This window comes from Ictalurus furcatus, chromosome 11, assembly GCF_023375685.1.
Source record: "Ictalurus furcatus strain D&B chromosome 11, Billie_1.0, whole genome shotgun sequence".
NCBI classification, from domain to species: domain Eukaryota; kingdom Metazoa; phylum Chordata; class Actinopteri; order Siluriformes; family Ictaluridae; genus Ictalurus; species Ictalurus furcatus.
The window spans coordinates 16,119,378-16,147,066 of NC_071265.1; the positions used below are offsets into that span (position 1 = coordinate 16,119,378).

A 27,689-nucleotide genomic window follows, 5' to 3' on the forward strand; every position below is an offset into this window, starting at 1 on the left:
CTAATAATACACTGTAAATCATGTCTAAGAAAATAAAAATTGAACATGTAGTGATAAGTACAGGCATTAATAAAAATACAGGTCATAAGAGGAAAACATTTATATTATTGTTTGAAAAAAAAATTCAACAGAGTGAAACAATGGATACAAGCTGTTTAATGAATTAAGAAACATGACAAACCAACAAGAGCACACAATATCACTGAACACAAAACAGAAATACATATGCACAAGCATTAACTAGAGACAGGTGATGAGTAGAACAGGTAAGCAGGTGGAAAAAAATCAATTAACATAAATGAGGGAAGGAAACAAAACCAAACCAAAAGAGATGCATATGCAATCAGACCTTCTGGAATGTGCAGTGCTGGCAATTGGATGTATGGATTATATAATGGATTACACTTTTAGGTTTACTTTCCACTCCATCTAAGCTTGCCAAATACCCAATTAGCAATATCTTTAGGCTTTACCGCAGACTGCTTCTTGACGCTTGTCAGGTTTTTAAAAAATGTAAGACATGCATCTGTTGAAATGCCAAAAGAAACAAAAAACAAATAAAAAAACAGTCAAATACATACTGTATTAGGATAATGACTTCTATGTAGACTGTCTATCGTATTATGTTTATTCCAGCTGACACCAAAGGAATAAACAAATGCGAGTACTAATAATATAGCTTGACACTGTTACGTATAGTCAGATAAGGCAATAAATGGTCCCCTAAAATGGAGCATCTTGCAACAAGAGACAAATTCACTAAATCATTATTTGCTTGCATAATAGTGAAATATCCAACGTTTGTTACTGATCAGAAATCTTAGTTGTGTTGACAATGACATCCTCAACTGCCACCACATACCATGAGCACACAAGAGGTTTTGATAATATGATTGGATTTAATTCTCTAATAAGCCTATGTCAACATGACAAGCATTATTGTCTAATGCGTTTAATCAGACGTGTCTTTGGTACAAGCTATACAAGATTGGAAAGATAACCAGCAAGTGCTTAATCCCTAACAATAATGTTATTGTATACAGTTTAGACACTGTTAGTGAACTCAATAAACGTAGGCAGAGTGATAAAAGAAACATCCTTCCAAACAAAGCAATATTAGAGATGTTTTCTGGTGGCCTTGTTTTGTCCAGTTCAAGATCCACATGTGCATGACGGTGTCTGAAAATGCATACAAGAATTGAAGCATCGAAGGTTGTAAGGTTGTCCTCATTTTGCTCTTTTATATATATACAGTGAGGGAAAAAAGTATTTGATCCCCTGCTGATTTTGTACGTTGGCCCTCTGACAAAGAAATGATCAGTCTATAATTTTAATGGTAGATTTATTTGAACAGTGAGAGACAGAATAACAGCAAAAAAATCCAGAAAAACGCATGTCAAAAATGTTATAAATTGATTAGCATTTTAATGAGGGAAATATGTATTTGACCCCTCTGCAAAACATGACTTAGTACTTGGTGGCAAAACCCTTGTTGGCAATCACAGAGGTCAGACGTTTCTTGTAGTTGGCCACCAGGTTTGCACACATCTCAGGAGGGATTTTGTCCCACTCCTCTTTGCAGATCTTCTCCAAGTCATTATGGTTTTGAGGCTGACATTTGGCAACTCGAACCTTCAGCTCCCTCCACAGATTTTGTATGGGATTAAGGTCTGGAGACTGGCTAGGCCACTCCAGGACCTTAATGTGCTTCTTCTTGAGCCACTCCTTTGTTGCCTTGGCCGTGTGTTTTGGGTCATTGTCATGCTGGAATACCCATCCACGACCCATTTTCAATGCCCTGGCTGAGGGAAGGAGGTTCTCACCCAAGATTTGACGGTACATGGCCCCGTCCATCGTCCCTTTGATGCGGTGAAGTTGTCCTGTCCCCTTAGCAGAAAAACACCCCCAAAGCATAATGTTTCCAACTCCATGTTTGACGGTGGGGATGGTGTTCTTGGGGTCATAGGCAGCATTCCTCCTCCTCCAAACACGGCCAGTTGAGTTGATGCCAAAGAGCTCCATTTTGGTCTCATCTGACCACAACACTTTCACCCAGTTGTCCTCTGAATCATTCAGATGTTCATTGGCAAACTTCAGACGGGCATGTACAGTATCTCACAAAAGTGAGTACACCCCTCACATTTGTGTAAATATTTGATTATAACTTTTCATGTGACAACACTGAAGAAATGACACTTTGCTACAATGTAAAGTAGTGAGTGTACAGCTTGTGTAACAGTGTAAATTTGCTGTCCCCTCAAAATAACTCAACACACAGCCATTAATGTCTAAACCGCTGGTAACAAAAGTGAGTACACCCTTAAGTTAAAATGTCCATATTGGGCCCAATTAGCCATTTTCTCTCCCCGGTGTCATGTGACTTGTTAGTGTTACAAGGTGTCAGGTGTGAATGGGGAGCAGGTGTGTTAAATTTGGTGTTACCGCTCTCACACTCCCTCATACTGGTCACTGGAAGTTCAACATGGCACCTCATGGCAAAGAACTCTCTGAGGACCTGAAAAAAAGAATTGTTGCTCTACATAAAGATGGCCTAGGCTATAAGAAGATTGCCAAGACCCTGACACTGAGCTGCAGCACGGTGTCCAAGACCATACAGCGGTTTAACAGGACAGGTTCCACTCAGAACAGGCCTCGCCATGGTCGACCAAAGATGTTGAGTGCACGTGCTCAGCATCATATCCAGAGGCTGTCTTCGGGAAACAGACGTATGAGTGCTGCCAGCATTGCTGCAGAGGTTGAAGGGGTGGGGGGTCAGCCTGTCAGTGCTCAGACCATACGCCGCACACTGCATCAAATTGGTCTGCATGGCTGTCGTCCCAGAAGGAAGCCTCTTCTAAAGATGATGCACAAGAAAGCCCACAAACAGTTTGCTGAAGACAAGCAGACTAAGGACATGGATTACTGGAACCATGTCCTGTGGTCTGATGAGACCAAGATAAACTTATTTGGTTCAGATGGTGTCAAGCATGTGTGGCGGCAACCAGGTGAGGAGTACAAAGACAAGTGTATCTTGCCTACAGTCAAGCATGGTGGTGGGAGTGTCATGGTCTGGGGCTGCATGAGTGCTGCCAGCATTGGGGAGCTACAGTTCATTGAGAAAACCATGAATGCCAACATGTACTTTGGAATGCTTTCGGAGACTGGGCTGCAGGGCAGCATGATAACGACCCCAAACACACCTCCAAGACGACCACTGTCTTGCTAAAGAAGCTGAGGGTGAAGGTGATGGACTGGCCAAGCATGTCTCAAGACCAAAACCCTATTGAGCATCTGTGGGGCATCCTCAAATGGAAGGTGGAGGAGCACAAGGTCTCTAACATCCACCAGCTCCATGATGTCATCATGGAGGAGTGGAAGAGGACTCCAGTGGCAACCTGTGAAGCTCTGGTGAACTCCATGCCCAAGAGGGTTAAGGCAGTGCTGGAAAATAATGATGGCCACACAAAATATTGCCACTTTGGGCCCAATTTGGACATTTTCACTTAGGGGTGTACTCACTGTTGTTGCCAGCGGTTTAGACATTAATGGCTGTGTGTTGAGTTATTTTGAGGGGACAGCAAATTTACACTGTTATATAAGCTGTACACTCACTACTTTACATTGTAGCAAAGTGTCATTTCTTCAGTGTTGTCACATGAAAAGATATAATCAAATATTTACAAAAATGTGAGGGGTGTACTCACTTTTGTGAGATACTGTATATGTGCCTTCTTGAGCAGGGGGACCTTGCGGGCGCTGCAGGATTTCAGTCCTTCACAGCGTAGTGTGTTACCAATTGTTTTCTTGGTGACTATGGTCCCAGCTGCCTTGAGATCATTGACAAGATCCTCCCGTGTAGTTCTGGGCTGATTCCTCACTGTTCTCATGATCATTGCAACTCCACGAGGTGAGATCTTGCATGGAGCCCCAGGCCGAGGGAGATTGACAGTTCTTTTGTGTTTCTTCCATTTGCGAATAATCGCACCAACTGTTGTCACCTTCTCACCAAGCTGCTTGGCAATGGTCTTGTAGCCCATTCCAGACTTGTGTAGGTCTACAATCTTGTCCCTGACATCCTTGGAGAGCTCTTTGGTCTTGGCCATGGTGGAGAGTTTGGAATCTGATTGATTGATTGCTTCTGTGGACAGGTGTCTTTTATACAGGTAACAAGCTGAGATTAGGAGCACTCCCTTTAAGAGTGTGCTCCTAATCTCAGCTTGTTACCTGTATAAAAGACACCTGGGAGCCAGAAATCTTTCTGATTGAGAGGGGGTCAAATACTTATTTCCCTCATTAAAATGCAAATCAATTTATAACATTTTTGACATGCGTTTTTCTGGATTTTCTTGTTGTTATTCTGTCTCTCACTCTCACTCAGTGGGCAAACGTACAAAATCAGCAGGGGATCAAATACTTCTTTCCCTCACTGTGTGTGTGTATATATATATGTATATATATATAGGAAATGTTCACCTAATTACTGTAATTTACAATTTATGATTCTTAATGGATTTACAGATGTTTTTTTTAAAACCCAGTATCACCATTTAAACTCATTTCAATTTCAAGTGTTGTTAATTCATATTCAATCGTACGTCGTACTTTAATGATCGACAAATACAATACAGTTAAAGACGAAGAATTTCATTCTTTTCAGTTATTGATAAATGTCATTAATTTAAAGATTAATAAATTGAATGATTTGCAGTGTGATTTCACTATGATAATGTTGTTTCTTTGAAAAACAATGAATACATCAAATAAAATGTTCTCTGTGATTTAACAGATTTCTTAAACAAAATATGACGTTCTTAAAATCAGAAAATTGTATCCCAGCTCATTCTAAAACAGGCAGATGAAATGTCCTTACAAAAATCTTGTCCACACAAATGCTAAATGTTAAAAGGCATGCTCACAAATAGCATTTTGTTACAATACAGTGGTTTGCATTCCTTTGAACTCTTATAAGGATTTATATGTAATAACCCAGTAATTTAAGGTATAAATATATGTGTTGACATTGTTCACCCTAAGGCTGCCAGTTTTCTTTTAAAAATATCATTACAATTTCCAATGACTTAAAAAGCCGAAATGATTCCCCCAAATTGAAGGTCATGTGTGATTCAGTCACAGTTGCATACTGGAAATCGTTAAAGTCACATATATCAAAATATCACAAGTTTCAGTTTTAGGTCACAGGACACAAAATTATTTTGTTTACATTTGTGATACATAAATGTATGTGAAAATAATAAAATAATGTTTTTACAGTGTTTGTTCCCAAGTCCCTAAGTGAACAGGGTGATTTGGCCAAAAACTGAGGAAAGGGACTATAAACCTAAGAGTAACACATTAAAAAAAATGTGTATTGCTTGCCTTTTTGTAATGTAGAAATATTATAATACTATTTGGACAGTGGCATTTCTGACTGCCCTATTTCATATATTGTGGTGACTTATGATCACAATTCTTAAAAAAATTATGAAATGAAAACAAAAAACAAAAAAACAGTACTACTTGCGCTTGACTTGTATTTCCTTCCACTGACTTTGTCCTACTGTTTTATTCATAGATCGTGGTGATGATCAAGAGGTTTTGAGGAACAGTGACAGTCATTTTCCTTAGGCTGCACAAAGGACAGCAGACACAAAGATGCTATTCGGGGCTTGGGCATTCTTAGCATGTGTCTGGCTCCAGATTCATGTGATCTTGAATGCTGAAACCTGTCCTGTAGACCAACGAAAGGCTGTTGATTTTACTGTTCCATATCCCTCGCGTCATTTCCAAACTTTGAAACCCATCCAGAACATAGTGGCGAACAAAGAATTGTCTGAGATATATATAGCCTCACAGAACGTGATCGAGGCCCTGAACAACAGTCTTGAGAAGATATGGGAGTTACACACTGGTCCTGTTGGCAGTCCAGATTGTCAGACCTGCCACTGTGTTAGTACGGCTGATCCAAATGCATCAGTGGACACAGATAATCAAATTCTACTTCTGGACCCTAAATCTTTTTTGCCGTTCCTGTACATATGTGGGAGCAATCAGTATGGGAGCTGTACTTTTGTTGAAGTTGACAAAGACGTAAAACCATCTGAAGTCAAATGTCTTTTCAATAAAGAGAGTAACTCACCCACAAACTGTCATGATTGCATTGCTAGTCCTCTAGGCACGAAAGTCAGCATTGTAGAAGAAGGCCAGACATCTTTTTTCTTTGTGGCTGCCACCATCAACAGCACGATTGCAAAAGATTACGACAGACGTTCTATCTCAATGCGACGTCTTCTTGCCACAGAAGATGGATTTGATTCCAATGTCAAGGGCCTTACAGTACTTCCTAGTTTCCAGGATCCCTACCCTATTGAATATATTTATACATTCTCCACACAGCAATACACCTACTTCTTGTCTGTCCAGAGAGAGAACCCCTTAGACAAAACTTCTGATCTCCAGACTCATCTCGGACGGCTGCCAAATGGCGATAGCGAAGCATGGATGTATCGAGAGGTCATCTTAGAGTGCCAATTCAGGCCCAAACGGAAGAAGAGGAGCTCTGAGAACGTTTTGTACAATGTAGCCCAAGCAGCCCATTTCAGCATAGCAGAGAAGGACCTGGCAAAAGAACTAGGCATAAACAATGAGAAAGAGAATAGTGTCTTGTACATAGTATTTACTGTTACCGATAAAAAGGGAAATCCTACTAGAAGGTCTGCCCTTTGCGCATTTCCCATAGTGAATGTAAACCTATTCATCAAAAATGGTTTGGATGCATGCTGCAACAGTGGATATGGACGAATCTCCCGGGGTTTGTCTCACTTTCAGCCGAGCACTAGCTGTCCTCGTGAGGTAAATGGATCTCTTAATCACTGGTTAAAATTATTCATTAGGCAATGTATATATGTTTTTTTAACATAGATTCTGCAACTGCCATATAGGTTGCCGCATTCTTAGTTGGTACTTGATCTTATAGTCATTTGTTCAGATTTGGAAAAAAAAAAAGTGTAATATTACCTGTGACAGGAAATTGCTGGTACCAGGAAATGACTCACTTGTTTTATTGTTTGTTAAAGTGATATGGACCTGTGTACACTGATTGTGTTTAAATGCCAAACCTTCCCTTGTGGATACATGTTTGAAAAACGTAAATAACTTTATGTTAAATGTATGCAGTCAAATTCATTTAGAACATTGTTTCCAGACACAGGTTTGATTTATGAATGTACTGTCAGACTTATTAATATTTGAGTGTGGTGTCAAGTGCAATGCACCATACCTGCTGAGGCTGATAACAATATATGGCTTTCCATACAACATGCTAAACTAGAGGTCATGAAATCCAAAAGCAGACAGGAAAGAAATATGTTAAAGTGGACGGCAAGTGGAAATTATTGAGATACAGATTTAGCATTCATTTTCTTTGTAAAACTGATGGAATTTGTTTGGAAACTGTTTCTTAAGAAATTGAGGTCTTCAGGCGGAGGTCTATCGTGTACTGTTTTGCATGGTAACATTCCAGTTTAGAATTTTTTACTGCTTAAGTATAGGGCTGCAATGATTAGTCAGCTCATCAGCATGGATTTTTATAGCTGACGGATTGTTTACTTAACCAACAGAAAGAACACGTTACAACATGCCTCTATATCTGGGTAGAATATATACACTACTGAAGCCATTGGGAACACAACTACATAATCTTTCATAAAAGAGGCTTAACGAATTTGATACGGTTTGGTCAAAGTAGTGTGGTAGTTTATCCAGTGTAGTGTTTGGGTTTTTTTTTTTTTTGCTTGTTAAGATTAATGGTAAGGCAATGTCTATGTGTAGGCTGTACTGATGTAGTACCATTTAGATCAGACGATAGAAAGATAAACACAATCTATTGAAATATTTTAATTTCAAGTATCCTTGGTCATTATGTCATTTAGTTAGATTCTATCTGTGATATAAGTTTGTTACTGCAAATGGCACAGGGAGTAATCAACAATATTATCAACATATTAGAATTATTATGAAAATAATAATTTGTTACAGCTCTATTTAAGGGTAAGCATCTTTAAACTTCCGATTAAACTTATCTATGAATCAAATACAGTTGCATTTGTCAACTAGACCGATGCTGTTGAAAACAGGTTGAATTCCTGTGTTTATTTTAAAGATGAGAAATAATATACAGTTGTATTAGGCATGCAATTCTATATGGTATTAAGAAGTATTTGCCTTCCAAAAAGGAACACGTGAAGGAATTTAGTAACAGGATGTTGAAATTGATATCTACACGTATATCAATATTTATAGTACATATTTAACACAGTACTGGTTTCCAGCTGCTGTTGTTTGACAAGTAAGCAGAACATCTTGTTTTCTGCCCAATAAGCAGTTCTAGCGACAGTGTGTACTTCCTGTGACTGCTACTGCAAGCACAACACAGGGCTGCTTTTCTCACCCTGTCTCTTACACATCAGAAACAATACCACCAACTTTTACTAAGATGCAGATACCACAAAAGGTAAAAAATAAATGATCCTGTTCATAGATGAAAAGAACAATTCTATATTTGTATTTCCAAAACCACATTCACAGTAAGGTATAGTAATGACACAGGTGAATATGCACTGATCAGCCATACAATTAAAAGCACTGATAGGTGAAGTGAATAGCCTTGATTATATCGTTACAGTGGTACCTACCATGGGGTGGGATATATTAGGCGGCACGTGAACCGTCAGTTCTTGAATTTGGTGTGTTGGAAGCAGGAAAAATAGGCAAGCGTAAGGGCCAATCCATGGAGGCCTCACGTCACAACTTACGGGACTTATTGCTGTCAGATTGGTGTACCACAGAGGTCTTTGAAGGGTCAGAACTGTTTTGGGACCTACACAATATTAGGCAGTGGTTTTAATTTTATGACTGATCAGTGTACAGTGCATATCCATGGATGGTTTTAACATAATACTGCCTATACTGCAATGCCTAAAATAAATGTCATTGGTTATATACACTCTGTCCTCACCTTAGTAGGTTTATGACTCCAGAAGTTTTGAAAAGTGGCCAGCTGGCATCTGCAGACTTCCTGATATGTAGTTGCTTCATCCTGTTTTAGTGGCTACTATCCAATTGGCTTGAATGTGAAATTTATCCATGTTTTCTATCCCAGGACTCTTCTAATTTATGTAAACCTATTCAAAACATTAGAAATTATTATTGTTCACTTGCATGTAAAATGTCTCATTGTTTATGGGATCATGAGCAAAAATGCATTACGATATAAGTAATTTTGTAAGCCAATCTTATATTTGTTTTATTTGTCATTTTTCTCACCAAATAATATTTAGGACCCTTTATTAGTTCACTTATAACATTTGTGGAGGAATTGTTGTCATTTTGGGAGGCTGGGCAAGTATTTTATACTGTGTAATTATCATCAATTCTTATACATTAGGGAATAGTCAAGGCAATTTGCTGCAAGAGTTTCTTCACCAAAAAAAAATTAAATATGTTCTAAAGTAAAACTGCTATTAGATTTTTGGGAGTGATGTGATTTTTTTTAAAAAAATTGTGTTTTCCATGTTTCCCTGGAGCGAGGAAACAGACAAGAATGTGAAGCTATGCCCACCATGGTGGCTACTCCTCACTCTAGAACAGACTTCTTCAGTGGGCAGATAGCAGACCTGCTCACCTCCATTTTGGTTACCACTATTGGTAATGACACTATAGCACATATTGGCACTGAACGTGGAAGACTACTACAGGTGATCATGCCATCATTGCCCCAGAAATGGATAGTCTTCTGATTTAATGTTTCATACCTTTGTGAATTAATTTGTGTCTAAGAGTGCTCATTTTTTATGCAGGTCATTCTGACATTGTCAAGCCCTATTGTGTTTGCCAACTACTCTCTTGTGGAAGAGCCAGAGAGAGTGTCACGCATTGCTGCAGTGCAGTCTGAGGAGTCTTTGCTCTTCGTGGTTGGAAACAAGGTGCCGTTTCTCTGTTTTTGTCACTTTTCCTGTTGTGACCTCAGCATTCTTAACTCACGGAGAACCTCATAATAAACTAAGGTCATGCTCTCTTTGTCTGTCTCTTTTGCATACTTATTGTTGTGGACGCTGACTGATTTAACAGGATTTGAAAGTAATTTGATTAACCTGCATGCAAGTATCAGCGCACAATGACTAAGATTTAAATATTTACAATTGGATATTTGAATATCTATGTGACAAACATATCTGTAAAGGTCAGGATGCGATTTTTTTTGTCTGCTTTATATGCAGACTTCTGTTTAATGTCTTTAGATTTTCCCCTGTTTTCATTCTCTCTCCCACTCTTTCCTCCATCTTCAGTGGAGATTTGCTTACTATGTAGTGTCTTTTGTCCTGTGCGAAAATGTATGTAAGTGTTTGTAGTAAGTCGTCTCTGTGTGCTTGTATGGGTATAGATGGTGACTGTGTCTCCTAAAGGACCAGGATGCACACATCTGCTGACTTGTTCCAAGTGTATGCAGGCCCCTCGCTTTATGGGCTGTGGATGGTGTGACGGGGTCTGCTCAACAATGACTGAGTGCCGGGGTCAGTGGAGTAATAACACCTGCCCTCCATTTATCACCAAGGTGATTCATAATTCTCACATTACCTGAAGCACCTCGGTGCCATATGAAAATACTTTGAATGTGTTGCTAGATGGAATGTCGTGAGTGAACAGCTTATTCTCAAGCAGTTCAAAACCAATAATAATAAATTTGCTAGACTTTATTGGACAAATGTTTAAATTCTGATGTTGCAGTGGTAACTAATGACTGTTGTTTTAAATCCAGCATTTGTTTGGATTTGGGAAAACATGTAAGCGGCCTGTCAAAACAACCAGGTTGTTCATGTTAATTTAACACACTTGTTGCTCTTTTATTAGCATGTCACACATACAAAGAAAGTAACACTAGTTTTAATTAATTACTCTGAATACAGTATCTCACAAAAGTGAGTACACCCCTCATATTTTTGTAAATATTTGATTAAATCTTTTCATGTGACAACACTGAAGAAATGACACTTTGCTACAATGTAAAGTAGTGAGTGTACAGCTTGTGTAACAGTGTAAATTTGCTGTCCCCTCAAAATAAATCAACATACAGCCACTAATGTCTAAACTGCTGGCAACAAAAGTGAGTACACCCCTAAGTGAAAATGTCCAAATTGGGCCCAATTAGCCATTTTCCCTCCCCGGTGTCATGTGACTTGTTAGTGTTACAAGGTATCAGGTGTGAATGGGGAGCAATTTGTTGTCATCGCTCTCACACTCCCTCATACTGGTCACTGGAACTTCAACATGGCACCTCATGGCAAAGAACTCTGTGAGGATCTGAAAAAAAGAATTGTTGCTCTACATAAAGATGGCCTTGGCTATAAGAAGATTGCCAAGACCCTGACACTGAGATGCAGGACGGTGGCCAAGACCATACAGCGGTTTAACAGGACAGGTTCCACTCAGAACAGGCCTCGCCATGGTCGACCAAAGAAGTTGAGTGCACATGCTCAGTGTCATATTCAGAGGTTGTGTTTGGGAAATAGACGTATGAGTGCTGCCAGCATTGCTGCAGAGGTTGAAGGGGTGGGGGGTCAGCCTGTCAGTGCTCAGACCATATGCCTCACACTGCATCAAATTGGTCTGCATGGCTGTCGTCCCAGAAGGAAGCCTCTTCTAAATATGATGCACAAGAAAGCTGCAAATAGTTTGCTGAAGACAAGCAGACTAAGGACATGGATTACTGGAACCATGTCCTGTGGTCTGATGAGACCAAGAAAACTTATTTGGTTCAGATGGTGTCAAGTGTGTTTGGCGGAAACCAGGTGAGGAGTATAAAGACAAGTGTGTCTTGCCTACAGTCAAGCATGGTGGTGTCAGCGTCATGGTCTGGGGCTGCATGAGTGCTGCCGGCACTGGGGAGCTACAGTTCATCGAGGGAACCATGAAAGCCAACATGTACTGTGACATACTGAAGCAGAGCATGATCCCCTCCCTTTGGAGACTGGGCCGCAGGGCAGTATTCCAGCATGATAACGATCCCAAACACACCTCCAAGATGACCACTGCCTTGCTAAAGAAGCTGAGGGTGAAGGTGATGGACTAAACCCTATTGAGCATCTGTGGGGCATCCTCAAATGGAAGGTGGAGGAGCACAAGGTCTCTAACATCCACCAGCTCCGTGATGTCGTCATGGAGGAGTGGAAGAGGACTCCAGTGGCAACCTGTGAAACTCTGGTGAACTCCATGCCCAAGAGGGTTAAGGCAGTGCTGGAAAATAATGGTGGCCACACAAAATATTGACATTTTGGGCCCAGTTTGGACGTTTTCACTTAGGGGTGTACTCACTTTTGTTGCCAGCAGTTTAGACATTAATGGCTGTGTGTTGAGTTATTTTGAGGGGACAGCAAATTTACACTGTTATACAAGCTGTACACTCACTACTTTATATTCTAGCAAAGTGTCATTTCTTCAGGTGTTGTCACATTAAAAGATATAATCAAATATTTACAAAAATGTGAGGGGTGTACTCACTTTTGTGAGATACTGTATATTAGATGAATTCATACATAAAGAAATCATGCTGTTAATACATGGTACATAGCATAGGTAATTATTATTAGTATTAAATCCACATCCATTGATATATTTATAAATGGTAAATTTATAGAATACGCACCAACATTTTTAAGTTTGGGACAGAAACACAAAGAAAGATTGTCTTTCATTGACTCCCAAGTGTCAGGTTTAAGAGGACAGTATTTAAATTTCAATGAAGTTGAAATGTCCTGTTCCTGTAGCTTCTTTCATCATATCATCTCACACATAGATAAATGTAGATACTTAAAATGCATTTGCATTAAACCACTAGACGATTGATGAGGCACTATTTAGCATAGTATAAAACAGTTACTGTCAGCATTAGGGGTGCCACGAATTTGTATATTATGGTGTTACTGGCTAGGAAGGGTGCGGATTACAGGAATCAAACTCACTTGGAATCATACTGTCTATGTAGCATGGAATTATGTTCTCATTGGTTAGGAGGGAATCATGCTTTCCTTGGGTAGTAATCATGCTCTCATTGGGAAAAGTTGTTCTTACTGGGGGGAAGAAATCATGTTCTCACTGAGTGAAAGGGAATCAAGTATTCACTTGGTGGTACAGTAGAGACTCATGCTCTTATTGAGTGGGTGGAACCATGTTGTCATCGCATTGCAAAATCATGCTCTTGTTGGGTGGGAGTGAATCGTATCATATGGCTAAGTCAATTTGGTTCAGCGATATAGTATCAGGGCTCAAAATTGAAGTTGCTCTTATAAAACAGTATAAAGACAATAAAAGTTTTTTTGTTGTTAAAGTTGAAGCTATTGATTCTTGAATTCAGAGGATGGTCAATGATAGTCATTGTGATTCCAATCCTTGGTGTTTATGTTTCCTCTTATTTAGGGATTTTGCTGTGAGGACTACAGCTTAATTATCCCGAAATCTGTTATTCTGTCTTTAACAGTTTTCTACCATGCCTGTTTAGTTTTTTCCAGACACGGCACCACCTGATGGTGAAACAGAGATTACGTTGTGTGGCTACGATTTACAGTCTCCCATGAAACCTGCCATCACTACATCTACTCACCAAGTCACTGTGGGACAGACCAGCTGCATCGTAATTCCAGAAAAGAGTAAAAGCACCCAGTGTGTAGCACACACACACACACACACACATGTACATACATGTACATACATGTACATACAAAAAAAGAAATCAAACACTGATGTATCAAGATCGGATATAACAGTGAAAGTCACACGTGGCTTAGTAGCTCTGTTGCTATCGTCTCACCAAAAATCCCTAACCAGGAAGGTGAAAAGTTCACAGCAGGTGAACATGGCGGGGGAAATGAACTAGTTGAACCTATGATGAACTTCCTGTTTTTTAAAGTAAAACACGCACACACAACAATAAATCCAAAATAATTTTTTTCTTTTCAGGGTGGTATGCAGGATCCTTCCTCAGTCCTCAGATGTAACGCAAAATGTGGACATTAACATTAATGTGAATGAGGAGAGAATGGAGCGTGGTTACTTCATCTCTGGACAGGCACGCGTGCAAGGATTCAGTTTTGTGGTAAGGAGAGGGACTTTTTAAGGCTGTGTAACCCAAACCATACAAAAATGCAATGGAAAGTAAATCAGATCTAGCTGAATTTTTTTATTCACTGTGCTACCGCTTGTTCATATGATTGTGAGTCTGTTCAAAGCTTGCAGTGTGTCTCAGATGTTGAGTTAAAAAAATGTATTATACAAATCTCATATTCAGACACCAGTCGTCACCGATATCAGTCCCAACTTTGGGCCCAAGATTGGAGGCACCAGGATTACACTGTCAGGGAAACATCTGGATGCTGGACAAACAAGAACAGTCTTTATGGGGGACAAGAGCTGCCCTGTTGAAAGGTTTTTAGTAATGCAGTATGTTAATGATTATGGAATTTACCTTACTCTTGGCCTTCTATCATGAACTGAAGCATTTTTACAGCACATCCAACAATGGGACCTGGTCCTCTGTAGTGTTCGTGTCTGAGGGAGTGGATGATCTGACAGAGGTGAATGTGAAACTTCTAATTGACAAATCAGTTATATTTGCAACCAAACAATTCAGCTACAGGAAGAATCCTAAGGTGAAAGAGCTGAAGCCTAACTGCAGCTTCAGCAGGTGAGGCCCAGATTAACATTGTGTATGTATGTATGTATGTATGTATGTATATATGTATGTATGTATGTATGTGTATGTGTATGAATGTATGTATATATGTATGTATGCATGTATATATGTATGTATGTATGTGTGTATGTATGTATGTATGTATGTGTATTGTGTTAATGTATGTGATATCATAGCTAATCATTCCCTATTCATATGCTGCATATTGCTGTTCTTAAAATACACATATGTACATTTTGAGCCTTTTATACTGTATATTTGCATAAATTGTATATGTAAATTCAGTTTATTATGTGAAATGCCCAATGAAATCTTACTGGCTGATGGTGGCCATGTTTTTGAAGTAACCCAGTCATCAAAAAATCCAGTTACAGTTTAACACTGTGATGCAGTAAACCAAATTTTAGCTTGAATTTCTCCTAAGTATGTCTTTCCAATGTTGTGCAATCCATGCAACCGGTCCTTAGTTAAATCTGTTTGAGTAAAATAAGATTTTATGAATATTGTCATGTTTTTCATAATGATTAATTTTCAGATTCTCCTGAATACTTTACTACTTTTTTTTGAATATATATGGCAAAAATCTAAAAGACTATTTTGCTAAAGTAAGTTTGACATCATAATGAGTCTATATTGGTCACATATACATTGCAACACAGTGAAATTCTTTTTTCTTTGCATATCCCAGCATGTTAGGGTCAGACATGATATGGCGCCCCTGGAGCAAAGAGGGTTACGAACCTTGCTCAAGGGCCCAACAGTGGCAGCTTGGTAGTGCTGGGGCTTGAACCCCCAACCTTTCAATCAGTAACCCAGAGCCTTAACCGTCAAGCCACCACTGCCCATGTTAACTAAATAATTTCAAAATTTAAGTGGGAAACCACCGATTCAGACAAAAAAAAAAATATTTTTGTTGCTAGGTCTCAAGGTTCTCTAGATAGGGCCAAAAAATGTTGAGCTATAGCACCACCAATTAAGTTGATTGGGTAGAGGAGTAGCAGGAGGTAGTACTACGTATTGACCAAGTTTCACATCTCTATGTCTTTTATGGAACAAAAATAAGAATAAGAAAAACTTATAGGATTCCAGCACATTTGGTCCTTGGTCCCCTAACAAAGAGGATCTAAACCAACAACATGGAACTAGATACAGAACACAGTCTAGGAACAAGGCTAGAACGTCATGATACCAATCTGCAGTAAGATTTGGTAAAGACGTAGGGCTCCAGAGGTTTCAAATACTTGAAACAAATACAAATTAAAAACAGATGAACAAACTAATGACAAGATGGGGTGGGGACTAGACTAAAACATAAACCAAAACAGCCTTAAGCACATAAGTACTTGTTGCCATAGGATCCACAACATGAAGGGGTAACAATGTTAATTTGGCATGCAACTGTATGTAGAAAAACAATTTTCAATCATATACATTGTACAATATATGGCCAAAAGTATGTGGACACTTGAGCATCTCTCTTGACCATTACATTCATATATGCTTTTTGAACATCCCATTCCAGATTTAGTCCTCCTTTTGTGGTTATAATAACTTCCACTCTTCCTGAAAGGATTTCCACTAGATTTTGGAGTGTGGCTGTGGGGATTTGTGCTCATTCAGCCACAAGAGCATTAGTGAGGTCGGGCACTGATGTCAGGTGTGAAGTCCTGGTTCGCAGTCAGCATTCCAGTTCATCCCAAAGGTGTTCAGTGGGGTGGAGGTCAGGGCTCTGTGCAGACCACTTGCATTCTGCCAATCCAACCTTGGCAAACTGTGTCTTTATGGACCTCGGCATACAAAGACATTCCATACAATTGTGTGCTTCCAACTTTATGGCAACAGCTTGGGGGAAGAACCACACATCATTGTGGTGGTCAGGTGTACACAAAAGTGTATCAAGTAGCCCTCTGAAATGCATAGAGTTTTAGGTTCTTAAATATGTTTTTGTCTGTCTTATGCAGAGGTTCCAAAATCATCATACTGGGGGAAAATCTGGACACCGCATCCCAGACTACAATTTATTACAAACCCAATAACTCGAATCCTGTCCAAAGTGTAAGTGTTTTAGCACATTGCCTGTTTTACATAATGTTCTGTGTATGCTGCCACCAATATTGACTCAGCTGAAATCCCTCAGGTGTGTGTGGGTCCTGTGAGCCCAACGCAGATGGAGTGTGTGAGTCCAGCATGTGAGGATTCAAGTGGTGTCCTCTCAGTGGACATGGATGGAGCTAAAAATCTTATTTCACTGCCTTTTTTCTGCTACCCCAATGGCAAGCCTATCCCCTTTGAACATGATGACAACGTGCTTCATCTTGAACCTGGGACGGACAGAGTCTCACTGCATGTGTGTCTCCATTTGCATCTATTTTCTGTTTATGAATGTTTGTTAAATTAGGCAGCAATCGCACAAGTTTGTATATTGTAGTAATGAATAATGTCATGTCCATTATTTGTTAAGAGTGCTTATGACTGAATATGATTGTTGTTATTGACCTCAGCACGAGAGACTGTATAGGGTGAGCCATTGCATGGACATCATCATGACAATAAACGGCATGAACTGCAATGCTCATGTTCGGGAAAATGAAATCTTCTGCAGAATCCCTAAAAATATTCAGATCCCCAAAGAGGGGGCACCAGTCAGGGTGAGAGAACCAACTTAAACTGCTATTAGTCTTCTGCTGTATTTAGCTTTAATCCTCTCTTCACTGTTTAGCAACAGATGTCCCACTGACTTAGGCCATATCTATTAATTGTACAGTAGTGCAGTTGTAAGAGTTTACAATATGAAATGTAATAACCAAAGTATTAGTAATGTAAACAGTATGTATGGAAATAGACATATAAATCCCCTTCACATACATGGGCATCTTCCTATAGCAGGTATATGTGCAAATTATAGATGATCATATGATCGGGACTAAACAGCACTTGTTAGATTCATGTTTCATCCATTTGAGTAATTTTCTAACCTTCACAATGATTTAAGTATTCAATAGAGAAACTGAACGAAGCATATGAAGTGTCATGTTGGAAAACGACTTTTCAATATTGTTCTTCTTTTAGTACGGTAAAGTCAAGTAAGTAGTTAGTAACTGAAATTGCACCAATTGGATCAGTCTGTACAGAACATAATGGTTAGCTTGATTCATGTTACTTTCATTCAGTTGAATTCAACCCAAAGTAAAAACACATTACTATTTCATTCTAAAATAATTGTTCTCGTCATCCCAGGTGTCAGTGAACGGGGAGATATATGAAGTTGGCCGGGTGATATATTCCAGCAGCAACCTCCATGTTGGCATCGTGTTGGGTATTCTTACAGCACTGGCAGTAGGGGCTGCTTTCGCATTCATAGTAATGACCCATCTGCGCAAGAGGAAGAAAGGTGCGGCTATAGAGTTGGTAACTACTAATGATTTTAGGTGAATTATGTATGGATCTGCAGCATACTTGTGATTACTGCATGATGTTAAATAATCTTCTGAGCATGTTTTGTTATTATTAATTGTATGGCTTTTTAGCCATCCAATATAAAAATGTTAAAAAATCGATTTTTTTTGCTTTGGTCATATGCATGTGACCCAAGATATGCATTTAAAAGTTAATGTTGACATAAAATTTCAATCAGTGAATGAAATCAGCTAGCTGGAGTTATTGTTAGTCAAGTTAACAAGTTTGCCTTGTAACTTTTTCACGTAATAATTGAAATATAACAAACCTATACAAATAAATAATGATAATATTAATTAGAATATAAAAACTTGTAGCTATGCAGGCAGAGCAGCGGTTGTCAAGGTATTCCTCTCACATTGGGGAAATTTCACCTGAGGGAGACTACAGACGAGGTAAAGCAGACATTATTATGATGGTCATTCAGATCTCAGCTACAACTTGCTAGATTTCATAGTGAATAATGAATTCATAGTCAATTGAACATGATTCTGACACAATGCTAAAAAGTATATTTCTCATCATTTTCAAAAAGATTTTATAATGATACAATATGTTAGGATCACTTTGGCATGAGAGTAAGGTGGAATAAAATTGCCAAACATATGATTAAAATAACTGTTAGAAACGTTAGAATTTTAAACAGTACATTACATTGTCATTTTAAGATTTAGTATATACGTTAGCACAAATATCAGTACATGAGGACTACAGCCATAACTTTAGAAGTTAACAGTTTCTTCTGCCATGTAGAGTTCTCCTTTGGTACCTTGCGTGGATCGGGCATGGCATTCAACGGGTTGGTGTATGCCAGTGGTGTAGACCCTGCTGCTATTCCTCTGGTGTCAACTCAGACCATATCCCTGTCAGCCCTGCGGCCTGAGCTGCTGGAGGAGGTAAAGGATGTGCTGATCTCTCCTGAGCAGCTGAGTATTCAGCAGGATGACATCATTGGGAAAGGTACATGTCTACATATCTGTATGTAACATTTTAGGACCTCTCTCCCCAGTTTATCTAACTGTATTGATTCATCATTCTTTTTCAGTTTTCTGTCATGCTAAATGTTCTTTTGACATCCTTTCCCATCTCTTTATTTCTCTGATATCTGCAGGTCATTTTGGAACAGTTTATCATGGCCACCTTAAAGATAACGAGAACCATGAAATTCACTGTGCAGTGAAGTCATTAAACAGTGAGTGAATTCAGACCTTACGGCTTCAGATGATCCATAACTATATTTTTTGTATTAGTTTTACAGTAGGTTTCAAAATCGTTCACTTCTATAATACTAATCAATATAATACACATGAAGAAAACAAATTTTCTTATTTGCTGAATTAGGTAACAACAGTAATACACAATTTAAGGTAATAAATCCGTTACTGATTTATTTACATTTATGTTATTTGTTAGACAACCTTATCCAGAACGACTTACATTTATCTCATTCATACATCTGAGTAATTGAGGGTTAACAGCATTGCTCAAAGGCAGCTTGACAGTGCTGGAGTTTGAACTCATGACCTTCTGAGCAGTAGACCACTGAGCTAACACTGCCCTCTTATCAATCTTATAAATGTATAAATATCAACCAAGTAAAAGTTTATTTTTAGTTGTTGATAACTGATGATAGCTTGATCAGTGATAATGTACGGGGTATAAGGGATTTTGCTCTGTACTGACAGGGATTACAGATGTGGAGGAGGTGGAGCTCTTCTTGAAAGAGGGCATCCTTATGAAAGCCTTTCACCACCCTCATGTTCTCTCATTGCTTGGAATCCTGTTACCTGCTGATGGCCTTCCTCTTGTGGTCCTGCCATACATGAAACACGGAGACCTCCGGCACTTTATCCGCTCTAAAGAAAGGGTAGGGATGGCAAGCTTTTAAATGATTATTTTTTACTTCTTCAGCCCAGCTGTAGTTCTCCAATCCATGGACAGTAAGAATGTAAATTAACAGCATGCACAGGTAGCTTTAAGTTGAAGCAAGTGGTATGCATGTGTTACAACCTATGAACATTTATTTAAGTCCCCGATACATGTCCTCCAGTTATTATTTGATCCCACACATTCCTGCCTTCAAAGGATCCCTAAAATGTGAATGTGTTTCATGTGTCTCTTCTAGAATTTCTCCTTTTTCCACTCTTAAATTGCTATACCTTTACATCTGGTTGAGATACAGTTGAAGCCAAACGTTTACAACTCCACACATTTCATGTTACCATACATTTCTTTTGGCAAGTCAATTATGGCATGTACTTTGTTAACATCAGAGGTAATGTTAAAACGATGGATTAAAGACAGATTTACTTCAGTTTAAATTCACTATATCATAATTCCAATGGGTTAAAAGTTTACCAAAGGTACACCAAGTTAACTTTCTCTTTAAACAGTCTGGAAGATTCCAGCAATTGATGTAATGTCTTGTAGAAACTTTTGATTGGCCAACTGTCATAATTAGGGATTAATTGGGAGTGCACCTGTGGCTGTAAAATGACCTAGTGCCTTTTTACCCTTGATACCATGGGTAAATCCAAGCCACTCAAACAAGACCTCCAAGAATTGTAGACCTCCACAAGTTCTCTCCCACGTTAGGAGTAATTTCCAAACAACGGAAGGTACCATTAGCATCTTTAAAAGAAATAGTATGCAAATATAAAAATCTTGGGACCAGACATATACTGCATTGTGCGGGAAGGAAGGATACTCCCAGGGATAAACGGTATGTTCAATTGAACTCCAAGAGAACAACAAGGGAACTGGTGAAGAAGCTAGTGGCATCAGGCATCAAAGTATGTACATCTACCAGAGAGTCCTACATTGCCATGGCCTGAAAGGCTGTTGTGTAAGGAATAAGTCCCTTTGCTAAGGTTGGCATAAAAAACCAGACTGAAGTTTTCAAGTGATCATCAGCTTTTTGGAGGAGTGTCTTCTAGTCAGATGATATAAACTAACCAGTTTGGCGATAGTGATAATGATAACGAGTCTTTATTGGTCACATATACATTAGAGCACAGTGAAATTCTTTTCTTCACATACCCCAGCATGTTAGGAAGTTGGGGTCTGAGCACTGGTGTCAGCCATGATACAGCGCCCCTGGAGCAGAGAGGGTTAAGGGCCTTGCTCAAGGGCCCAACAGTGGTCAACACTATTTATGGAGGAAGATCTGTAGCACACTATACGAACTGTGAAGTATGGGGGTGGCAGCATCATGTTGTGGGGATGTTTTGCTGAAACGGGAGATGGCATCATGAGGAAGGAGGATTATCCTGAAAAAATACTGTAAAAAAAAAGTTGTAACAAAATGGTTTAAGACAACAGAGTGGCCTCCACAAAGCACTGACCTAAATCCCATTGAACATGTGTGGACTGTACTGAAAAAGCACATTTGAGCAAGGAGGCTCACAAACATGACTGAGTCATGTCAGGAGGAATATGCAAAAATTCTTCTTCTTTTTTTTCTTTTTTTTTTTTTTGTATTGTGAGAAGCTTGTGAAAGGCTACCCCAAGCATTTGATTCAAGTTCAAGCAATTAAAAGGCAATTGCACCAAACACTAACAAAGTGTATGTAAACTTCTGACCCACTGAAAATATGATCTAGTTAATAAAAGCTGAAATAAATCTATCTCTTAGCTATTATTTTGAAATGACCTCTCGTGTAAATACAGGTATAGTAGACAGTTTAACATATTTTGCTTAAGTGGTTGATACTGTAAATATATCCACACAATTTTATGTTTATGTTTTTTTTTTGTTTTTTTTTTTGTTTTTTTTAGAGTCCCACAGTAAAGGACCTGATTGGTTTTGGGCTTCAGGTTGCTAAGGGAATGGAGTATTTAGCACAGAAGAAGTTTGTGCACAGAGACCTGGCAGCACGCAACTGCATGTGAGTGCATATTATTGTTATCAATGTGGCACCAAGAAGGATTGTTTGTTAAGGCGTAACTGGTGTACATAAGGTGCTGTTCAGTCTCCTGTTGAAACCTTTTATATATATATATATATATATATATATATCTCGGTGACTTAAGTCCAAAAGTGATATTAATATTTATTTGGGGAAATTTGCATGCATTCTCAAATTTAGTTATGCAAATACTAAAATTTTGCACATTTTTGGTGTATAGTGTCAATAGCATCTAGGCCAGTGGTTACCAACCCTGTTCTGGGTGATCTACCTTCCTGAAGACTTTAGCTTCAACCATAATCATGCCCACCTGACAATGTAATCATTGCCTTAAGAGGTTCTTGATCAGCTAAAACAGGTGTTAGATTTTGGTTGGAGATTAAACCTGCAGGGCGGTAGACTCAAGGACGCAGGTTGGTGACCACTGATCTAGAACATCATCTTTAAACAAAAGCACTTGCCTTTAAGACAGGAAAAAATAAGGGATAAAAAAAATCCTTTTTTTGTTTTTTGTTTTTCAAATGTAATACGATAAAATGTGAGACTTTGGGAGAATTAGAGAACTTAAAATGAAAAATAATTTTATATATATATATATATATATATATATATATATATATATATATATGAAAATGTAGACAGTTATAGAGTAGATGATGCACAGATACACTAAACAGACACTACTGCAGAGCTGCATATTTAAAGTCTCACAAAATTGTTGTTTCAGGCTGGATGAGACGTTTACAGTCAAGGTGGCTGACTTTGGCATGGCACGGGACATCTTAGATAAAGAGTATTACAGCATTCAAGACCACAAAAGAGCCAAACTACCTATCAAATGGATGGCCATTGAGAGTTTACAGACTCAAAAATTTACCACCAAATCTGATGTAGTAAGTAATTGTAATGGTTTTGTAAGTAATTGTGATTAATGCACTTTAAAAAAAAAAGAATTAGTACATTTATTTATTTATTTATTTATTTTACATATGTTCGGTGTATAGTGATCATCTTATTATTCGTGAACAACATTATCTTATTTCATAAATCTGACACCTTGTTTCTCATGTGTTCTCTAGTGGTCATTTGGTGTGTTAATGTGGGAGATGCTGACCAGAGGAGCAAGTCCATATCCTGACGTTGACCCATATGATATGACACCTTATCTTTTACAAGGACGGCGACTGCCACAGCCTCAGTACTGCCTCGACTCCCTGTAAGAGAATAGGGAACTATTATTATTAATAATAATTTAACTGAGGATGCTGTTCATATGGGCTATTGTATTATCTTCTTGGCTCCAAATGTTTGCATGGACTGCCATTTATCAAAATTTATAGAAAACCTCTTCAGTTATTACATTAAATAGCTGTCAGTTCAGGTTCAGGGCAGGATTAGAAGTCAGTTTGTGTTTCTTAAACCATCATAACGTCAGCAATCATTGCCATGTGTCTCTGCATAACGTACTTTCAATATGTAAACAAAAACTGTTTTACTGGCTCTGTGTAAATTGCTATTTCTTGGATCATTGCAGTTGGTTTATCCTGTTGAAGTGTTGGAGCCCCGAGCCTGATTGCAGGCCAACCTTCTCCATGCTGGTGAAGAATTTACAGGAGATTCACTCTATGTTGGAAGGAGAACACTATGTTAATCTACAGGTAACTTACGTTAACCTGGAGCAAGGACGCCCATACCCCTCTATTGCTTGGGCATCTCCATCACTACCTGAGTGCCACAGCACTGAAACACTGGACCGGTTGGAGAATAGTGGAGAAACTTAACCTTCAGCCAACATCACTGAGGGGTTCATTTAAAGACACTTGTGGAATGTATGAATCAGAATGTCATTTGGACAGAGTTTGGGGCACTAAGACAACTGGCAGTTTGGCAGTTTACAGTATGGAGTTACTATTCTGCCAAAAGTATTAAATACCCACATTAAAACACCCAACATTAATCCATCATGTTAGGTGAAATGCCACAGTCCCTTGAATGGGCATGGCTAAGGTTCAGAAGACTTGTCACTCCAAACTCTATCTGCTCATTAGACATTTATAGTGCCTTGCTCATAGACAATCACACCTGTGTAAAATGTGCCAAACGTTAGAAGCAAAGGATGAATTTCAGATGTAAAGGATTCAGGAAGTTAAAAAAAAAATCCACTGACCAAAAAAAAAGAAAATGAGAGAAACAATAGTTAAGGGAGCTAATTATTTTATTTTATTTTGTAAGTTAGAATGAATTCTTTGTTGAATTTTCAAGATGTTGCCAGATTTTGATGTTAATGATTTTGATAATATTTAATTCGCTGCTGTGTCATTTTTGACTGCAACTTCCACTTTTGTAACAAGATTAACTCCACTTTACAGTTTACAGTAACATCACATGCGCGAGCCGTCACACTCTATGTGATGACTATGAAACTGGAATCTGGTACCACCTTTAATCTCAGGTTTGCTCTAGTCATTCTGGACTAGATGTTTACTGTATTCGGAACACATATGTAATCTTATTTTGCACTGAACTGTAGTTCATTTGTTTTATATTGCTACTTTGCATTAGCATTAGCATTGTATTGTTACTTGTTTTGAGTTTGAACAAATGCCTTACATGTCTCTCTTCATGCTTTTCATTATCCCACATACCAAAAATGTTCAAAGAGAGTCTATGTTTATTGAATGTAGAGCAGTTACAGTATACTGAAATAGCCAGTGATTACATGATCCTGATGTTTACTCAAAATATGATGAGACTACTGTTCTTTCTAAAATAGACCATGTGTCTTTTACCTTCATTTTTTTACCTGGGCCAGTTCTAATTATCTGATGATGTAGGGAACAAATCGATTAAACGTTGTTCCAAAGAATTAAGTGAAAACATGGGCAAATTAAAATAAGCTTGCAAAATTATGTATGGTTATTTGAGGTTATTCCTAACCTTGGATTCCTTGAAAAAATGACAGTTGACGCCAACGGTTTACATACACTTAAGCTAAAAATATGCAATCAGTTTTTCACAACTCCACATGTTTCATGTTACCATACATTTCTTTTGGCCAAGCAATTAATGCATTTACTTTTTTCAAATCAGAGGCAATTTTTAAACAACTGATTTATTTCAGCTTAAATTCACTATATCGCAATTCCAGTGGGGCAAAAGTTTACATACATCAGGTTGACTTTCTCTTTAAACAGTCAGGAAGATTCCAGAAATTGATGTAATGACTTTTAGAGGCTTCTAATTGAGCAGTTCACATGATTAGGAGTTATTTGGGTTCATACTTGTGTCTGAAAAGGGCCTACCTTTAGAGCCAGTGCAATTTTGCCCTTGATACTATGGGAAATTCAGCCAGGACCTCAGAAAACAAATTCACAAATCACAGGAGCGATTTACAAACAACTCAAGGTACCATGAGAAGCTGTGCAAACAATTGTGTGCAAATATAAAAATCTTGGGATTACATAGACGCTGCATCATGCAGTAAGGAGGAACAAATAAACAACAAAAAAAACTGGTGACGGAATTGGAGGCATCTGGTATCAAAATATGTACATCCACTATCAAAAGAGTCCTACATCGTCATGTCTTGAAAGATTGGCATACAAGCTTTTATTCTGAAGAACACCATCCCAACTGTGAAGCATGTTGTAGGGGTGCTTTCCTCAAAAAGGGCCTGGTGCACTTTAGAAAAGAGATGAAGGATAATTATCTAGAAATCCTGACACAAACCCTCAATATCAGCCAAAATGTTTAAACAACTGGGTCTTCCAGGAGGACAATGATCCTGAGCATACCTCCAAAGATGTAAATAAATGGCTTAAAGAAAACAAAGTACTGGAGTGGCCATCACAAAGTCCTGGCCTGAATCCCATATACAATTTGTGAAAGGAAAAAGCATGTCTGAGTAACGAGGCCCACAAACCTTACAGTTACACCAGTTTTGTAGTAATTGACTTAACACAGGAAATGTATGGTGACATGAAAAAAAAAAAGTTTAAATTTCTTTCGCCGGGGTCTATGTAAACTTTTCACTGCAGCTTTAGGCATCTCAAAACCAAAAGACAGTCCCCTCCAAAAGTATTGAAATGGCAAGGCCAATTCTTTTGTCCTTGCCATACACTGAAGACATTTGGGTTTGAGATCAAAAGATGAATATGAGAAAATAGATCAGAATTTCAGCTTTCATTTCCTAATATTTAAATCTAGAGGTAAATAGATGTTAACCAACTTAGAACCTGACAACTTTGGTGAAAAACCATCCCTTTTTAGGTAAGCAAAAGTATTGGAACAGATCGTAACCATCTTAAAATAAATAATTCTTATTATTTGGTTATATATACACATATCCCTTGCTTTCATTAACTGCATCAATCTGGCAACCCACTGACATCACCAAACTGTTGCCCATATTGCTGCTATGTCATGTGCTATGCTATGTGTTTTTTTTAAATACAGTTCTAGGTTTCCATACATTACAAATGTTAAAAATGTACGTTCCCTACTGCAGTGCTCCCGACTCACTTCATGATCTTCAGTATTATCTGATGAGTTTAGTCTGATATAGCAGAGAAAATACAAAAATGTGTCTTTTATTGGACAGGTAGATGCAATGTGGTAGGATACACTGGGCCTAATTACTATAAAAGCTTTGACAAATTCAAAATAGTGTAAATGGAATGAGGAGATCTTTTGCATTATCTAATTTGTATTTACTAGGAATTACAATAAACAGAAAACATTCTCCTTTTTTACCAAAAACATTCATCTTTTTTTTCAAAACTTGAAGTAATCTACATTGAGGAATTCTGTTTGTACACATCTTCGTTCTAAGCACCAACAGAGGTCAGTATAGCCTAAACAATGTGAGTGTTAAGCGCGTTGTATTATCTCTATATGTACAGTGAGGGAAAAAAGTATTTGATCCCCTGCTGATTTTGTATGTTTACCCACTGACAAAGAAATGATCAGTCTATAACTTTAATGGTAGATTTATTTGAACAGTGAGAGACAGAATAACAACAAAAAAATCCAGAAAAACGCACATCAAAAATGTTATAAATTGATTTGCATTTTAATGAGGGAAATAAGTATTTGATCCCTCTGCAAAACATGACTTAGTACTTGGTTTAAAAACCCTTGTTGGCAATCACAGAGGTCAGACGTTTCTTGTAGTTGGCCACCAGGTTTGCACACATCTCAGGAGGGATTTTGTCCCACTCGTCTTTGCAGATCTTCTCCAAATCATTAAGGTTTCGAGGCTGACGTTTGGCAACTCGAACCTTCAGCTCTCTCCACAGATTTTCTATGGGATTAAGGTCTGGAGACTGCCTAGGTCACTCCAGGACCTTAATGTGCTTCTTCCCGAGCCACTCCTTTGTTGCCTTGGCCATGTGTTTTGGGTCATTGTCATGCTGGAATATCCATCCACGACCCATTTTCAATGCCCTGGCTGAGGGAAGGAGGTTTTCACCCAAGATTTGACGGTACATGGCCCCGTCCATCGTCCCTTTGATGCGGTGAAGTTGTCCTGTCCCCTTAGCAGAAAAAAAACCCCAAAGCATAATGTTTCCACCTCCATGTTTGAC

General features: G+C 38.5%; 1 protein-coding gene across 1 annotated transcript in view; it reads left to right on the plus strand.

Moving 5' to 3' along the window:
* mst1ra (macrophage stimulating 1 receptor a) overlaps positions 1 to 27,012 on the plus strand; it is a 29,960-nt gene extending 2,948 nt beyond the window's left edge. Inside the window, exons 2-21 of the mRNA XM_053636228.1 lie at positions 5,573 to 6,849; positions 9,582 to 9,752; positions 9,855 to 9,980; positions 10,439 to 10,609; positions 13,550 to 13,710; positions 14,008 to 14,143; positions 14,336 to 14,472; positions 14,555 to 14,731; positions 16,702 to 16,795; positions 16,878 to 17,087; positions 17,242 to 17,388; positions 17,978 to 18,131; positions 18,514 to 18,591; positions 18,950 to 19,156; positions 19,308 to 19,388; positions 19,882 to 20,063; positions 21,974 to 22,083; positions 22,832 to 22,997; positions 23,184 to 23,320; positions 23,639 to 27,012. Coding sequence (XP_053492203.1) covers positions 5,653 to 6,849; positions 9,582 to 9,752; positions 9,855 to 9,980; positions 10,439 to 10,609; positions 13,550 to 13,710; positions 14,008 to 14,143; positions 14,336 to 14,472; positions 14,555 to 14,731; positions 16,702 to 16,795; positions 16,878 to 17,087; positions 17,242 to 17,388; positions 17,978 to 18,131; positions 18,514 to 18,591; positions 18,950 to 19,156; positions 19,308 to 19,388; positions 19,882 to 20,063; positions 21,974 to 22,083; positions 22,832 to 22,997; positions 23,184 to 23,320; positions 23,639 to 23,885 — 4,089 coding nt within the window. The 5' untranslated portion in view covers positions 5,573 to 5,652 and the 3' untranslated portion in view covers positions 23,886 to 27,012. The remainder of the gene's footprint in view (positions 1 to 5,572; positions 6,850 to 9,581; positions 9,753 to 9,854; positions 9,981 to 10,438; positions 10,610 to 13,549; positions 13,711 to 14,007; positions 14,144 to 14,335; positions 14,473 to 14,554; positions 14,732 to 16,701; positions 16,796 to 16,877; positions 17,088 to 17,241; positions 17,389 to 17,977; positions 18,132 to 18,513; positions 18,592 to 18,949; positions 19,157 to 19,307; positions 19,389 to 19,881; positions 20,064 to 21,973; positions 22,084 to 22,831; positions 22,998 to 23,183; positions 23,321 to 23,638) is intronic.
* Positions 27,013 to 27,689: the final 677 nt, after the last annotated feature.